Source organism: Sander vitreus, chromosome 10 (genome assembly GCF_031162955.1).
Source record: "Sander vitreus isolate 19-12246 chromosome 10, sanVit1, whole genome shotgun sequence".
In the NCBI taxonomy this organism is placed as follows: Eukaryota; Metazoa; Chordata; class Actinopteri; order Perciformes; family Percidae; genus Sander; species Sander vitreus.
Window position 1 is genome coordinate 18,544,563 of NC_135864.1, and position 15,631 is coordinate 18,560,193.

General features: G+C 40.9%; 2 protein-coding genes across 4 annotated transcripts; both read right to left on the reverse strand.

The window, feature by feature from the left end:
* Window positions 1–384: 384 nt before the first annotated feature.
* ube2ka (ubiquitin-conjugating enzyme E2Ka (UBC1 homolog, yeast)) lies at window positions 385–7,028 on the reverse strand. Of its 3 annotated transcripts, XM_078260674.1 has the most exons (7): window positions 6,676–7,025; window positions 5,960–6,053; window positions 5,668–5,726; window positions 5,465–5,547; window positions 4,244–4,343; window positions 1,874–2,002; window positions 385–1,769 (listed from the first exon to the last, which is right to left on the reverse strand). In XM_078260674.1, exons 1-7 carry the CDS (start codon window positions 6,736–6,738, stop codon window positions 1,695–1,697), a joined length of 603 nt encoding a protein of 200 aa, XP_078116800.1. In that variant the 5' UTR covers window positions 6,739–7,025; the 3' UTR covers window positions 385–1,694. The 3 variants fall into 3 exon arrangements, with proteins under 3 accessions (XP_078116800.1, XP_078116802.1, XP_078116801.1); XM_078260676.1 differs by lacking the exon at window positions 5,960–6,053; XM_078260675.1 differs by lacking the exons at window positions 5,668–5,726; window positions 5,960–6,053 and having other exon boundaries at window positions 6,676–7,028.
* A 1,148-nt stretch (window positions 7,029–8,176) lies between these two features.
* Window positions 8,177–14,639, reverse strand: klb (klotho beta). The gene is made up of 6 exons (XM_078260677.1): window positions 13,693–14,639; window positions 12,071–12,584; window positions 11,612–11,880; window positions 11,246–11,502; window positions 10,073–11,004; window positions 8,177–9,614 (listed from the first exon to the last, which is right to left on the reverse strand). Exons 1-6 carry the CDS (start codon window positions 14,449–14,451, stop codon window positions 9,199–9,201), a joined length of 3,147 nt encoding a protein of 1,048 aa, XP_078116803.1. The 5' UTR covers window positions 14,452–14,639; the 3' UTR covers window positions 8,177–9,198.
* Between the last annotated feature and the right edge of the window lie 992 nt (window positions 14,640–15,631).

Genomic DNA, 15,631 nt, shown 5'->3' on the forward strand with positions numbered 1-15,631 from the left:
TTGCCAGTTCTTCTGCATGCACATTCTTCATCTAAATTGGCTTGCTTGCTCCATTTTCACTGGCAATGTAATTCCCTGTAGGTTCAATTTCTGTTGGTCTTGTAAATGTAGTGCCTCACCCTAGTTGTTATTCAAATGTATGCACAGCCAAACAATCTTATTAACATGTTGGATCCTAAACACCAACGAACATACAGTAAACAGTTTTATTCTATTTATCAATATTGTGACTGAGTTTACATTTTTAATAAACTGACTGTGATGTACTGATTGAACATTGTTGCCAGGTAGTTTCTTGTTTTCTAGGTGGACAATTATTCCAGTTAATTGAAGAAAAGTCACATAGCTCAGCAAAGACATGTCACAGAAAGGACACAGTGTGGATTAATTTACACAGACTTTAATATCTTTATTTACAGATGAATCATTTTGACATTTTTTTTTTATCTGTTGGCGTAGTTAAGATGATGCAATATTTTTCAAACTCATTTGTGACAGGTTGTGTTACTGCTCAACATGCCTTTGTTTGTTTTGTTTTCTTTCAGTTTAAAAACAAGAATCCAAATGTATTCCTGCAGGACGCCAAAATCAAATAAAACTTTTTAAAAATGTGAAGAAAGGGACAGGTGACGTAAGCAATGTCAAGAACAGGCGTGGGGATACGAGCTGGGGTTTGCTGCAGGAGGTTTGGATTCAGACAGTTGAAGTGTGTGGGGGGGGGAACATGGCATGAAAAATGAGTATGGCTACTGTGTGAACACCTCGGTGACACTTTATGAGCTGGTTTCCAGAACAGGGAATAAACCTCGTTCGATACGATGTTTGTATAACTCCATGTTTGATACCCGGTGCACTATATTCACTTTACCACAATTTAATTCAATGGTCCTTATTTTAAGTGAAACTGTTGTAGTGCCCTCAAAACCTTCCAGTGATGGCACAAGATAATGATTCAGAAGGGTCCCAACATGTTAGTATACTACTAAATATAGAGTACCCTATCCCATTATAGAGTACGCCCAAACTGTTCATTGTGTAGGAGTGAGATGAGTACAGACAGTGATGTTGGACACGGTGCAAAGATATTACAAAATAGATATCGATTCAAATGTGTTAGTCTCGGACTCGATCCCTGTTGAGAAAACCGGCCCATAAGTGTATAAAAATCATGACCAGGACCAAAAAAGCCTAGTTGAATGGCTTGACCTGCTCCTACAAAACGGTTTTCACATATGAAAGAAAATGCACTGCATAGGCAAGGATTAGCCGCTGCCAGCCGCCTCTTGGATACAGCCAGAAAAAGCTGGGAGAGTGGCAGGCGTGGGCGGGGTCTTAAGTCTTAGCATTTGCTTTAAAGTGGATGAAGATGTGGTTGAACTTCTGATTGTAGCACTGAGTGGAATGTTGAATGAACTTAAAGAAACCAGAGATAAGAGCTCACAGAGCGACTGATTGAAGTATGGTACAGCAGAGGTGATAAGCCGGAAGGAGAGATGCCACACAGAGGGGATAAAGGGATGGATGGAGAAGAGGGGAAGAGTGGAGATGGGGGAATCAACTGTGAAACAGAGGATGCAACAGGGGAAAAGACGCCTTGAGACAGCAGGAATTTGGAGGAGAGAGGGCGTTTGTGTGTGAGGAGGAGAGGGAGATGGGGATAAAGATCAAGAGGAAGATGGAGAGGGTGTCAAGATTCAGTTACTGAGCAGTAGCTCTGTCGCTGTCTCCACGTCCCAGGATTTCGACGACAACGCCACTATTACTGCATTCTAGGGAAGGAAAAACAAAAAAACATTGAGGGTTTTATTCTGTGGAAGAATTCAGCAGTGCAATGCACAGTAGGGGTGGGAAAAAAAAATAGAGCGATACTTACTTTTTCAAAGCCCATGGCACAGAGTTTGTCTATTTTGCGTGTGTACTCCGGACTGGAGACGGGAGCGCCTGCATAGACATGAGACCAGAGCCTCGCTGTCTGTTTAAACATCTCTGGGTTCTGCTTGTACTGTGCGATGAACAAATGAAAAACAGTAAGCTTGTGTAAAAGGGGCTCAGCACACCACCTTCAACTGAAACTTTGTGCTTTTCTACTTAGTTTAGATCCCCAGCACATATGCGAGCAGAAGAGTAGTGCACTTCTGAGCCATCTATACCATTTTGTATGTGTGGCTCCACAACAGATTGCCAATAAAACAATGTATCTGCAAGAGTTTGAGGCTGCTGAGACATTCAGAGCCAGAAGAACTAGTAGAGCTGCAGTCTGCCAGACAGACAGTCATTTCTGCCCAGTGCTGCCCAGCAGTCTGTTTCCTTGCTGTGTTGCATTTTGTCAAATGTAATGCAGGTGTAGATTTTCCATCATAATAGACTATTAGCATTTAAACTGTTAATAAACAAAAACTGTTAGATAAAAGAAATAAACTGCAGCTTCGTATCAAGTTTTGTACCTGAAAGGGTCATTATGCACAACAGTTGGAAATTTTTTACTGTCAAATATTCATGCCGTGTTTTCATTGCAGCTATAACAGTCTTAGGTGCAACACCTTCTAAACCACCAACACATCTCATACTAAACTAAATATTTTCTAACTTCATTTCACTCCTTCATGCGAGTTTCATTGGGATGTTGGTTTCTAAGCGATACATAGATGATGTTACAACATGACAAGGATTAGTGATAGTATGTAGGTGTTAAAATGTGTTTAATAGAGTAGGATAATATTTTCAATAAGAAAAGCAGGCGAAGGGTAAACAGCTCACTGCCTACACATGATATTTACAGTTTACTTTACTAACACTGCATTGAATATAACTTAACGTAACAATTTAACAACAGCACAGAAAGAAGCATAATGCATCCACCCATATATAAGGTCATTTAAGGTAACAATCCAGGGTCATACACAGATGAACCTGACACATATCTGAACAAACAAAGTAGCCAAACACAATAGATTCAAGGGCACTTCCATATTTTCCAGAGCTACGGAGTATCCCAAAGAAATCATATTTGTATTCATAGTTAAGCATTTGAAATGTATAACACTTAGTACATGTACACAAGGGTGTGCCAAGTAGATGATGGGATCTGTTCAACAGTCATTTAGCAAAAAAAATTGTCACCCTAATCTACGAAATTCAAAACACACAACACCATGAAAAATAAGCAATTGTTCCTTGGGAGAGGAATTCATGTCCACCTATTTTTCATGTCATACCTGTACATAAGAGTTTGATATATCCAGATGTGTGAGGTGCATATCATGATCAATGTGACAACTAGACATTACGTCCAGTGTAAAACAGCTGGCGGACCATTTCTACTGCAGATGAAACTATCAAAACGCCTTTACACACTATTCATAAAAATGAGCATATCTCAAAAACAAAAAAATGTACATAGCTCAAATAACTTATGGAGTATTAAGGAATATTTTGTTCATGTTTCTACATTTAGAAATCTTCTGGATCAATATGTGTTTGTGCTTTTATTTAATAGAAATGGATGAAAACACGTCCAATTTGTGCAATTTGTGCAATTGTGCTTTTGTATTTCAGCCCTGTCATATTGGTGTTTAATATTTGTTGTAATTTCTTTGCATTCAATGCACTTTCTGTACTATTGCGACGCTAACACTGTGGGGCCCGTCTAGTTAAGGAAACATGCTTAAGAGACTGTAAAATGGCTGAAAGAAGTATATTTGACTCACTGTATTTTATGTGTTTATTTTATTTATTTTTTTCACTGTCTTACAACGAAAATGTGGAAATAAATGATCAAAGGACATCTGTATGATGCGTGGCCTTATTTAATTGGACCAGTGTAATTACAATTATTGTCTACTGACTTACGTTAGGGATATGAAGCATTTGAAGATATTCCAAGATATGACATCACAATAAGGAAACATACCAATGTAGGCACTGGTGGAACAATTAGATTGCAAAGTTCAAAGGGTTAAGGCAAAAATGGATCTCACACACTGTCAAAATAAGTTGAGAACTCTTGGTCTAATTAGGTCAGAAAGCTGTATCAGCGAACTGTAATTGAAGCCTTTGACAAGCAAAGAACATTTGAGCCATTTCACAATACCACAATAACCAAATTCCTATAAGATATCTAGTGTCAGATGGAAGTGAGTATAATACTATACAGATATGTTGCTCTGCTTGAAAAGTTAGAAATACATATCCACAGTAAATTTGTTAAACAAAAGTGAAAGCATAAATACACATGCACACCCACCTGATTGGCTACCACAGCATCCTGTGGATCATCTGGTTCTGCGGCTGCCAATAAGGCTTGTAGTGACAGGAGGACTGTCCTCAGCGTCATAGCTGCTGCCCTGAAAGAACATAGACGAGAATGTTTAGTGCAACACCAAAATAAGGTCAACTTTCCCCATGGACTTCAACAGATGCGTTTTCCCAAAAGTTTGTATAACTGCATGGGAGTGGTGGAGGAATATTTTCAATACTCGACATGATTGTGGACCAGCTGGTTTGAATACCTTTGATCTCAGTGTGCCTGAACACTTATTGGGTTTAAAAAAAAAATAAAAAAAATAATGCTTTCCACATCATCTCATCTATTAAACTTTGTTGCACCTATGTTTTATATTGTATTAATGTTAGGGTCGCAAGATATTGACAACATTTGATATTGCGATAGATATTATTTAAATATTTTTTTAACATGTAAAATTACAAAAGTTGCAGGAAAACATCAAAATAGATTCATAACAAATTAAACAAGTTTTCTTATAACGCAAGGTTTGGACTGGTACAACATGAATGAATGCATGAATGAATGAATGAATAAATAAATAAATAAATAAGGACCATGTCTACAGAACAGGACATGTTTTACTGGTTGTACAGTATAAAATATATAAATAAAGAGAACAGGACAAAACTTGTCTTTCGCTTCTCCGATTCGTTCGTTTTGTTATCTCTATCCATTTCTTCACTTACATTGTGACTGTCAAAATATGCACACACGTGGTACGCTCCATAGGGTTTGTCACGTAGTGGACCCGTGCGCTGACGTGCACTAACATGTGCAAGTGGCACGGTAACTGGCCAATGAAACATGATCATTATAGCGTTTCAAGCGGGCTCTAAATCGAACACAACTTAGCCACACAGCCAACGGACGGGACGCAGCGCTCCACAATATAAACAAAATATTGGATACATATTGCGACACTTTCGATATAATATTGCGCAACGTGATATTGCAATAACGATATTGAGTCGATATATCATGCACCCCTAATCAATGTATTATAATAAGTAAGAGATTGGATCAGTGCATATTGGGGCTATTTGTATAGTTTTAAAGTTGACATTAATGACAACAGGATTGTGTTATTATTTAACTGTTGACAGGGGTTGGGCAAAAGTATTTCATGATGGAGGTGTAATGGATTAAGAATGTAAGGAATGCTGGCGCACAGTCACTTACCACTGGTCTTTGAGAATGTCCAGACATATTGCACCTGTGACTGAGCTTATGTTGGGATGCCAGATCTTCGTGATAAACCGCACCTGAGAGATTAAATAAAAATGTGGGCGAAGAAAATCATTTGCAGATTAGCACAGTTAATGGAAAATTGCTGAAGCCATGCATGGTTATCAGTAAAAATAACAGTAATAATGAATCCCTACCTTGGGTGGATTGAATGGATACGTCTCTGGAATTTTAATTTCTAGTTGATATCTACCCCCTGTAATAAAATGAGAGGTATCCCAATTATTCAACAATCACTGTTCAAGAATGCAATAAAATAAAATTAAGATGCATATAGCTTTGGTTTACATGATTAGGGATTAAAAGCCTCTTGCAATAGTTAGTTGGTGAGGCCTTCTCAAAAATAAAATCGTTGTCAGTGACGCCCAATATCACAACGAATGTGTCCAATCATGCATACAGGTTAGCTGTGTATCTAAATGAGCCCACCTTCATATGGTGTGTCAGGTGGCCCTGCTATCTCCCCTTTAAGTTCTGTGAAGTTCTCATCCACCAGATCCACCTTTATCTGGTTTTTGCTCGTCTGAAAGAGTGAAAAGTTAAAGAAGCATTATAACTTCAGCAGACAGGCAGACTGCAAAGCGTTAAGATAACTTGCTGTCAAACTCAAACCTGCCGATGCAGCAGAAGTTGACACCCCCCGCAGTATTAGCCAAAGTTGACCTCAACTTGTTGCACACATCTTACGGATCTACATATAATACGCCTTCTAACGTAAGTTGAGACGAATATGTGCAGATCCAGGAGGACAAATGTGAGAGGAAACCTTTACACGCGGATCATCACACCATTCTATCTTTTCTAACACAACTAGCTTGGTCCCCATAGAAGGCATGGTAAGCTAGCCAGATACGTTAGCAACATAACCTCGACACTCAATTATTTCCGGTAATGCTTCTATAACATGATAAACCGCTTGCTAACAGTAACGTCCTTCGCTTTAACTTCCCCACAGTGGCATATTAACAGCTAGCGCTAGTAACGTTAGCTATTAGTAAAGCCGGATGCACTGCCGTGCCTGATAGAGGTAACGTTAGCTAAAGCTAGCAGCTGACAGCCAGCGACGCGTCACTCACATTCAGCCTTGTAGTCAGAGAAATAAACAAGGAAAGCAGTAGCATTAACTGGCAAACTTGACAACCAACCTCTTCACTTTTGAGCACCTCCTTGAATTCCCGTTTTATCCTCTGAACTGCGATGTTGGCCATGGTTCCCCCGTGTTCACGTCCGGTTGGGGCCTCGTCGCCGTCCGACCTGACTAACGTTAGCTAGCTTGTTCTGCCTTCAGTAGCTCTGCACTTTATGGATACAACCTCAAACAAACAGCTGCAACGTTGTTCGCCGCAGGCGCCGTCAGTCCCGGTTATCAATGTGATGTTGTAATTCGTTAAAAATGATCAACGTGTATCTATCATATCAAATGTGTAACAACTCAATGGTTGGTTGTACTGAAAACATTTTAATACCAAACTGCATGCAGTCTGGAGGAGAGGGCATCACGTGATCTGTATTGCCATCCTGTACGCATTCTCCCATTGGTTGATATGTGAATGATGAATAAAGTCGCTTTTCCATTACATGGTACCTGCTCGACTCTCCTCGACTCTACTCGCCTTTTTTGGTTTTCTATTACGAAAAAAAGTACCTGGTACCTGCTAACAGGTACTTTTTTTTAGTACCACCTCAGTCGAGGTTCCAAGCGAGCTGAGGCGAGCCGAAAAGGTGACGTGAAAGCGACAGACGGGGGTGTCCTGAACAAACCCGCTATTTTTAAATAGTTTAGCCAGCTGTGGGTTTTTTTTGCTGCCTCCAGCTTCATTTGAAACTAAATGTTTATTCTGGCTGTGGCAACAACAACACACCTTCCACGTTCTGTGTGTCGCGTTTGGTCACGGCAGTTTCCTGCAGCGCCGCTACGTACACACACACATTGCCGGCTCGACGCACGCACCAGCGCACAAGTATAACCATCAGGCCACTTACATAGTATATGGCGAAAGCTCTGTGTGGAGCCTCCACAGAACTGTAAAACAAGCTCAAGTGGCCTGATGTTTATACTTGTGCGCTGGTGTTTGCGTCGAGCCGGCATATAACGACCAGCCACGCTGAGGCGGTACTAAAATCTGCAATGGAAAACGGACGCAGAGTGTGTCGAGTTGAGGCGAGTCGAGCAAGTACCATGTAATGGAAAAACGCCATAATTTACCATTGCTATTATTGTTGTTGTTTTTGTTATTTAGATATTTTAAATGTAAAGTATATGATGGAAAAGACATAATTGGAAAGACAAGGTCAGTGGGCCATTTTAGATTACTTTTTAATGCAAAATAAAAGTGATCTCAGAACAAACCTAAACAAGGTTTCACATCGGAAACGGCTAGCAGACTACATATGCCTTCCAATATGTATATGTTCATTCCCTAGGAAAGTTCACTCAATATTTGTGAGCATGAGCTACTCTCTCTCAAAACCATAAACCAGAGAAGTAAGTAAAAAGATATATATATATATATATATATATATATATATATATATATATATATATATATATGGATATATATATATATATATATATATATATATATGGATATATATATATATGGATATATATATATATATATATATATATATATATATATATGGATTTTGAAAACAGCCATAGTTCCCCTTTAAGTTAGGCAGCACTGTTCCAATAAGCAGTTTTCAAGTCTAAAGTACAGTATGTATCACATGAAGTGAACATGAAAAGGCCGTTGTTTTCCATTACTGCAACAAGCACCTCTTTTTTCATCTGATGATCCCAGTCAAACCTGTGTGCCTGTCCCACATATACAGTACACTTTATACAAATCAAAGGTATATGCTTTTGAAGGCAGATAAGGACAAATATACAGTAAGTTAAAATGAAATCCTTTCCTCTTAAGTTACCAGAAAATCGTCAGAGAAGCACTTAAGAAGAACAATTAAAGATACTTTTTGGTATTTTCCCTATTTTTTTAAAACAAAAGACAGATCTGTGCTTCACATTGTTTCATCAGAGCTGCGGTCTGTGACACTAGGGGGCGTCATTGTCCCGTGGAGGTTCACACAGTCTGTGTCAAACCGTAAACATCATTTCAGGTATTTGAATAAAGTGGATATACCACTTGAAAATATATATATATATATATATATATATATTTTTTTTTTTTTTGTGCATTGTACAATACAATCTGAAAAGAACGTATTGTACATCTGTAAAATATATGAAAGTTGAATTTTAGTCTAATCTACATAATATAATCATCACTGACTTTTCTGACTTTATACATTACTATAATCATGGCATTGACTAAATGTATCCATAATGGAGGTCATAGGTCAGCAATAGGGTAAAGCATTTATTGTCCTTTATAGAGCTCACACAATCAATTATCCACTTATGTAAAAGAACATGTGAGCCAGCCAGACTTTTTGGCACTCAGTGAATCTGTTGATCTCATGGTCATTTAACTGTAGAAACATACGCACAAAATAGCTTTAACAATTACAGTATTACAGTAAAATGAACAGAGACACTTTCTCTTGACACAAGCATTATTGGACCAGATTTTAGATCATTGCTCTTCTCTGTCAATGAGCCACACACAGTTTGTCTGCTACACATTACAGAGTCAATGTCTCTACAGTTAGCACTTAACAGGTGGACATGAGCATACAGGGACTCCTTCCCTTCTTCTCCTCCTGTTCACCCCCCTCCCTCTGCCTCTTGTTTGGTTTCTCTTGGTGATGATGAAAAAGATGACAAGTGCTACCAACATAACACCTGTTAATAGGATGCTACCTCCGAAGACCAACATTGCTTTGTTCTCGAACACCCATGCACATACAGAGCAAGGTCCATGCAGCTCATTTAACCTGCAGGTCTGCATGGTGTTATCCTCAGGGAAACCGCCATGAGTGATGATTTCTTTGTAGACAGCGATGGAGGCTTTGGCTTTGGATTGGTGGTGGGTCGTGGTGAAGAGGCCAAACTGGGGAGCATGTTGATCTTGCAGTTTCCACACATAGAAGCCCTGCAGGTTGACTCCATCTAATTGGTGAGCTGGAAACAAATAGAATAAAGGAAAAAAGGTGAGATATAAATCACTCATCGACTCTCAAATTCAAGATATACTGTATTTTACATTTTAAAAAACAACCAAATGTTAGGAGTATATTTCCAATGGTTAAACCACGTTAGAAAACAACACAAATACAGGTGAGCTAAGGGCCATAAAGGGCACAGTATGAACACAACACTGATCAACACCGTCGCTATACTGTTCTCTCCCCTCCTCTCTGTTTTTATGATCTTCATGCTTTCTCAAACAAATCTAGGTTATATAGCAGAAAGCAATATAGTCATAAAACCAGTATTGCCTGTGAATCTGTGCATATGTCGCAACATCCTGAACACTGCAGATGGCCATTTTGTTCCTACTGAAAATGATGACGCGAAACATTCTGGATCGAAGAGGAACATTACTGAAGGACATGTAGGATCTGAAATGCATGTCCTACCTTTAAAGGCCTCCTGCAGATAACTCCTGAGAAAGTGTTGCCTGAGTTTGTCCTCCATAGGAGCCGGGTCATCAATTCCACTGGCTGTGACAATGATAGGCAGAGCCCCTCCATATCTCTGGCTCACCCAGTTTAGTATCTTCCGCAGGCCCCAGGGTACAACAGCCTGCCCCAGACTAGAGGAGGGCCAAGTGGGATCAGAAAGGATCAGACAGCCATGATCAGGGGGTTGTCTCTGCTGAAAATTAGTCTGCGTATAGGGATATGGAGAGACCAAGCGGGTGGTAAAATGGTTTAGTGCGATAAAACTCAAAGTCCCTCTCAGCTCCTCCCTCTCAGTCTCAGTAAAGCTAGGAAGAGGGGATTCAGGGAGGCCCATTACTCGAGCTCTCTCCTCCAGGTAAGCCTTCATTTCTTGTGGATAGTCCCCCTTGCTATGCTTCTCCTCATATCTAGTCCCAAGCAATGGGTCTAAGAAGCGGCCTAGTTCAAACAAAAGGAATCTTTGTGCTGCTGCCTTATGTGAGTCCAGGAAGGGGTTTGCAGGTTTGGCCCAGTCGGCATGTAATGCGAGTGATACCAGTGCTCTCTGTTGACTAGAGTGTTCCCTCTCGTACAGCCTCCAGGCTTTTGCGTGAGCCAGAAGAAGGTTATGAGCTGCCTGATGCTTCTCTTTCCCACTGGAATAAACATCTGCCAGCCTGTTTGGCTCATTGACGGTGATCCAGTATGGAACCCAGGACCCCAGCTGCTTGTAACACAGTGCTGCATATTCTTGAAAGGCCTCCACTGTGTTGTAGTTGAGCCAACCACCAGAGGCATGCAGTGGCCCAGGTAGGCCCAGATTTGAAGCTCTGTGTGTGGGGTAGTAGAGAATAACGACGGCCTCTAGGTCCAGCTTCTTGAGCTCGGTCAGGACACAGCGGTAGTACCTTTTGGATGTAATAACAATGTAAAAAAAAACTGAATTATGGAATCAGGAGTTAATGTGTGTAGACAGAAAGAGAGACTAAGTCAGATATCATCTTTAAATGCATATGCACATTAGGTAGAGCAGGTTATGTCATAGTTTTGAATAGAATTGCACTGAATTGAAATGAATTACATTGGGTTGAATTTGGGAAGACTGAAATAGTGACAGTCCATGTTTTTGGTGTGTTTGTGTATTTCTACCTCAGAGCTTCAGTGTTCACATTAGAGAGGTCTCCCTGGGGTAAAATTAGGGACCAGTTTAGAGCGAAGCGGTAGTGAGATGCCCCAGTGGACGCAAACAGGCGAAGATGACTTTGAATGGCCAAGTAGTCGGTGCACTGGGCTCGTCTGGTGTGGATCTTTACCCCTGGGACTGGACGCAATGATCCGTCTCCTGTCAGGTTCCAGCTGTACAAATGGGGGTCAGTAAACTGTGGCGAGAAAGGGTAGAAGTGGACCTACAATAACAAAAGAGACATAAAAGAATATTAGGGTAAATATAGCCATCAATTTAACATTATTTGCTATAAAATCCGTCATGCCTTTTCAGATTATCTCTCTTCTTACCTGTAAAGTTGAGTCAGCAATACCCCAGTGAAATTTGCACGGGAAACGGCCTCTGATCTCTCTTGAGGTTTCAATACTGGGGAAACCATTGTCAGTGACTACACGTCTGTAGTACTGAGCAGTGGTCTTGGGGGTCCTGGGTCGGTTTGGTTTGCTGAAGTCGATGTAGAAAAGGCCTCGCCTAACAGTGAAGCCATAATTCCACTCAAATCCATCCACCAGTGACCAGGCGGAGTAGCCAAATACCTGCACACCATCAAACTTGATAGCTGTAAAAAAATTAAAAAATTTAAAAATTCAAAAATTTAAAAAAATTAAAAAAATTAAAAGAATTTTAAAAAAATTTAAAGAAATTAACTCACAGCATTAAAAGTCATCTTCTCTTTGTTCTTTTTTTTTTGCACAAAGATTTTTATTTTGTTTACATTTTTAAATGTTTTCTTTCCACTTTTCTCATACCTTGCAGGACCTGGTTGATAAACCTCTTCATTAGGTAAATGGCCACTGTGTCCTCCTTTCCCACGCTGGCTTCAGAAAACCAGCTTCCCTCAGTCACCAGCACCATCGGGTCCCCGTACTCCAGCTTTATCCACCCCAGAACGCGCCTCAGGTCTGGGGTCACAGTCTGCCCATATTGGACCAGGCCCTGGCCCATACGGAGGTTGTTAGGCCCAAAGGACAGAGCAAAAAAGTCAGCTGTTGTCTGCACCCACAGCCTCTCCTCAGGGGAAAATGTGGGCAATAGGGCCCCATGCTTGATTTTTAAAGAGACTGGGTAGTCTCCATCCCCAAAGATGGGGTTGGCAAACCAGCCAAGGACAGCCTCTACTGACTGCTGGCAAAGCTCAACATTAGCAGCTGTGGCTTGGCCTCTTTGTGGCTCAACCCAGTGGGATCCCAAAACAATGGATACTTTACCCTTCTGAGCTGCACGGTAGTGGGTGTTGTAGGTGTGCCATGCTTTGGCGTGTGCCTGAAAAATCACAGCAGACGCATTATTATGATGCATTCTGCTGTAGTCTACTACACAATCACAATAGTACAATAGGCCTTTTTCATGTAAGACATTTTGACATGCCACAGTAGGAAAAGCACAGGTTTAAATAATAAAATGAATAATGGCTGTATTCCATTTAGGGTTTCAGGGTCCTGGTATTGTGCAAAACTCACAGAGCACATATCTGCACAATCTTATGAATTTGTTATGTTATTGATTGAAAAACTTTTAATCCAGATCTGCATTAAATGGCAATCAGTGAGAGACAATCATGTAATGCATTGTGTTCATATAAGTAAATGCAAGATATAAGAAAATAATCACCTTCTACTCTGCCTTGATTTGGGCTTATTTTCCACAAAATTTCATTAAAAGTTATATATAGTTTCTTGACATATCGTGTTAACTAACAAATAAATGAGCAACAAAAACATGGAACCAAAGACATAACTTCCTTTGGGGAAGTAATAGAGTAATCATGAAAACAATCTTTTAGGCACATGTGCTCATGCTATCTGCGTGGTGTTAGCTGTCCACATACTTTGTGTGCAAGGCTGCATAAACGTGAGTGATTATTAATGAGGCATATCTCCATGACTTCCTGTCACACACAGCTTTCGCTCCAGCACAGAAGTGCTGATGTGGTGGACTTTGACCTCAATGTCTTTTGAAATGTCCTGTTTACTGATCACAAACCTGTCAAAATAATATATGATCAACTGGTCATCAAGGAGATAAAATAAAAAGTGTGCATTAGGGCTTTGCACTTCGCTGCACCACTGATATGTTACAATGCAACCAACAAACCAAACTGTATTACAACTTAATTGAGTTAATTTGATTGTAACAAAATATCAAAGCACTGGTGCGGTCTGTGCTTGCGTCACTGTCTTGAGGATGCAAACATACATTGCCCATCATAAACTGATATAGCAGCTGAGGTTCAAAGTCTACAGACAGTCAATATCATCAGAGGAATTCTTCATGTGCTATCGTCAACAGCCCAGGCAGATAAAGCACAACATATGTTCAGACTATATTCATCTACAGACTCAGATTAATCAATTCACCCCATCTAACTTACCCTAATCAGGTTGTGGGCCACAATGAGAGAGGCAGCAGGACCCCCTGTTTCTCCAGGAGCGTGCACACCTGTCCCATACCCCTGCACAGCCACCAGGTATGGATTATTCATTGTGAGCCAGTACCTAACACGGCTCCCAAATGTGTGGAAACAAAAGGCAGCGTACTCCTCAAACAGTCCCACCAGTGAGTCATTTTTCCAGCCTCCATAGCACTCCTGCAGGACTTGTGGCAGGTCCCAGTGATGGAGGGTGACAATGGGCTCAATTTCCTTTTCTAGAAGCCTCTCTATGAATCGGCTGTAATGTTGCACAGCAGCTGTATTGGGCTGACCTCTGGCATTCCCATCAGGAAAGAGTCTGGGCCAGGAGAGAGAGAAAGAGTATGATCTGGCACCTAGATACTCCAGTGCCTCCACATCTTCTTCCCAGCGAGTGTAGCTGTCGCTAGCCACATTAGCAGTCTCTTTTACCAAATTACCACTGACAGTGGAGTTGGTGAAATGGTCCCAGATGGACGGGCCTTTCCCCTCCTGATCCCAGGCTCCCTCTGTCTGGAAGGCAGACGTCCCCGAACCCCAAAGGAATCCTGAAGGGAAGGTGTCCTGGAGGAAAGATTGGCCTTCGATGATGGGGTCCGGCTTGGGCTGCTGCCAAATCTTCCTGCCCTCCCCAAGAGAACAGGCGGCCGTGTTCCAACCACACACCAGCAACAGGAGGGAGAGTAAAAACTGTGTGGGAGAAGAAGGATGGTTCAGCATACTTGAGGAGTCTACCTTGTTTCAGAAATGTATTTGAAGGAAGTAGCTGGTGTCAGTCAGAGCTGTTCAATAACATAAATCCTCTTAAAAAAGACAGGAGACCCATTATCGTGGAGGAGGGAAGAGGATGATCACAGCCAGGAGAGAGTAACATCTGAAGCTTCGAAGTGCTGCGTTATCCATCTGACGACCAGCCTGGTCAGACTTCCCTATCTCTCCCTCAGTGTACTTGTGCTCCCACTCAGCCCCTCCCTACCACATAATGTCCACACATACAAAGGTTGACTCATATCCACACACACACTTGTTTTTACCACACTTTTGAGAGGTTTTCTGGTAAATTATGTTCACCTGTAGATCCAAAAAACAACTATACCATCAAATCAAAAAACAAGACCTTTTAAAAGAGAGGACCAACAAGATAATACTACCGAGCTATTCCTGAGGACAAACACACACAGCTCTAAACATGCTGTTGATTGCTGTAAAAATGTTCGTGTCAATAATTAGCTTGTACTCTGATCTTAGCTCCATAACTAAGAAGTAGTTCACATCGCAGTCTCCGTTTACAACAAACACATACAGGTGTTTTGCCCTCTTAAATTAAGTTTTTCAGTGCTGAAATATAATGTGTCACATTTGAGTTAATGGATTTCATTTTTCCAAAAATGAATTCACAGGTTCAACACATATTGAGGATATTTATCGAAAAACAAGGACGGATGACTCAATGTACTGTAGGGCAACCTGAAACTGAACGACAACAGGCTGTTCACTGTTGTCTTTTGGCCAGAAGCTGCTAAGCACATCAGCAGTGATCTTCTAAGATTTGATCAAACCATGCCAGGTGAGAACAGTGACACCAGCTCATATGACCTTATTACATTTAGCTCCACTTGCTGTATGAGTAACAGTCACTGACCTAAGGAAACAGCAGTGTTGCTTGACTAAAAACATTGTTGGGAAGTGTGCGGATGTGTGATTGTCCATCTGTCCTTACACCCTTCATTAATAAAGCCCATTAAAAAGCCACTTCCTCATCATTCTTCATTAAAAGGCAGTGTCGACAGCTGCCTAGAGTCAACAGTGTAGTTGCCCAGCATACACTTTGCTTCAAGGCATTAGTGGGATAAGATTGAAATGGTCATCTACCAGCCTGACTGACCTCAGTGTGGTCGCT

What these genes read in the sequence shown, in the direction of transcription:
- ube2ka (XM_078260674.1), bottom strand. Translation starts at nt 6,738, where the DNA reads ATGGCCAACATCGCAGTTCAGAGGATAAAACGGGAATTCAAGGAGGTG. An exon ending in ACCTGACACACCATATGAAG is followed by an intron (nt 5,727 to 5,959) that starts GTGGGCTCATTT and finishes ATTTTATTACAG; the next exon opens with GGGGTAGATATCAACTAGAA. An exon ending in ATCCATTCAATCCACCCAAG is followed by an intron (nt 5,548 to 5,667) that starts GTAGGGATTCAT and finishes TTAATCTCTCAG; the next exon opens with GTGCGGTTTATCACGAAGAT.
- klb (XM_078260677.1), bottom strand. Translation starts at nt 14,451, where the DNA reads ATGCTGAACCATCCTTCTTCTCCCACACAGTTTTTACTCTCCCTCCTG. An exon ending in TATCAACCAGGTCCTGCAAG is followed by an intron (nt 11,881 to 12,070) that starts GTATGAGAAAAG and finishes ATTTTTTTACAG; the next exon opens with CTATCAAGTTTGATGGTGTG. An exon ending in TTGCTGACTCAACTTTACAG is followed by an intron (nt 11,503 to 11,611) that starts GTAAGAAGAGAG and finishes TTGTTATTGTAG; the next exon opens with GTCCACTTCTACCCTTTCTC.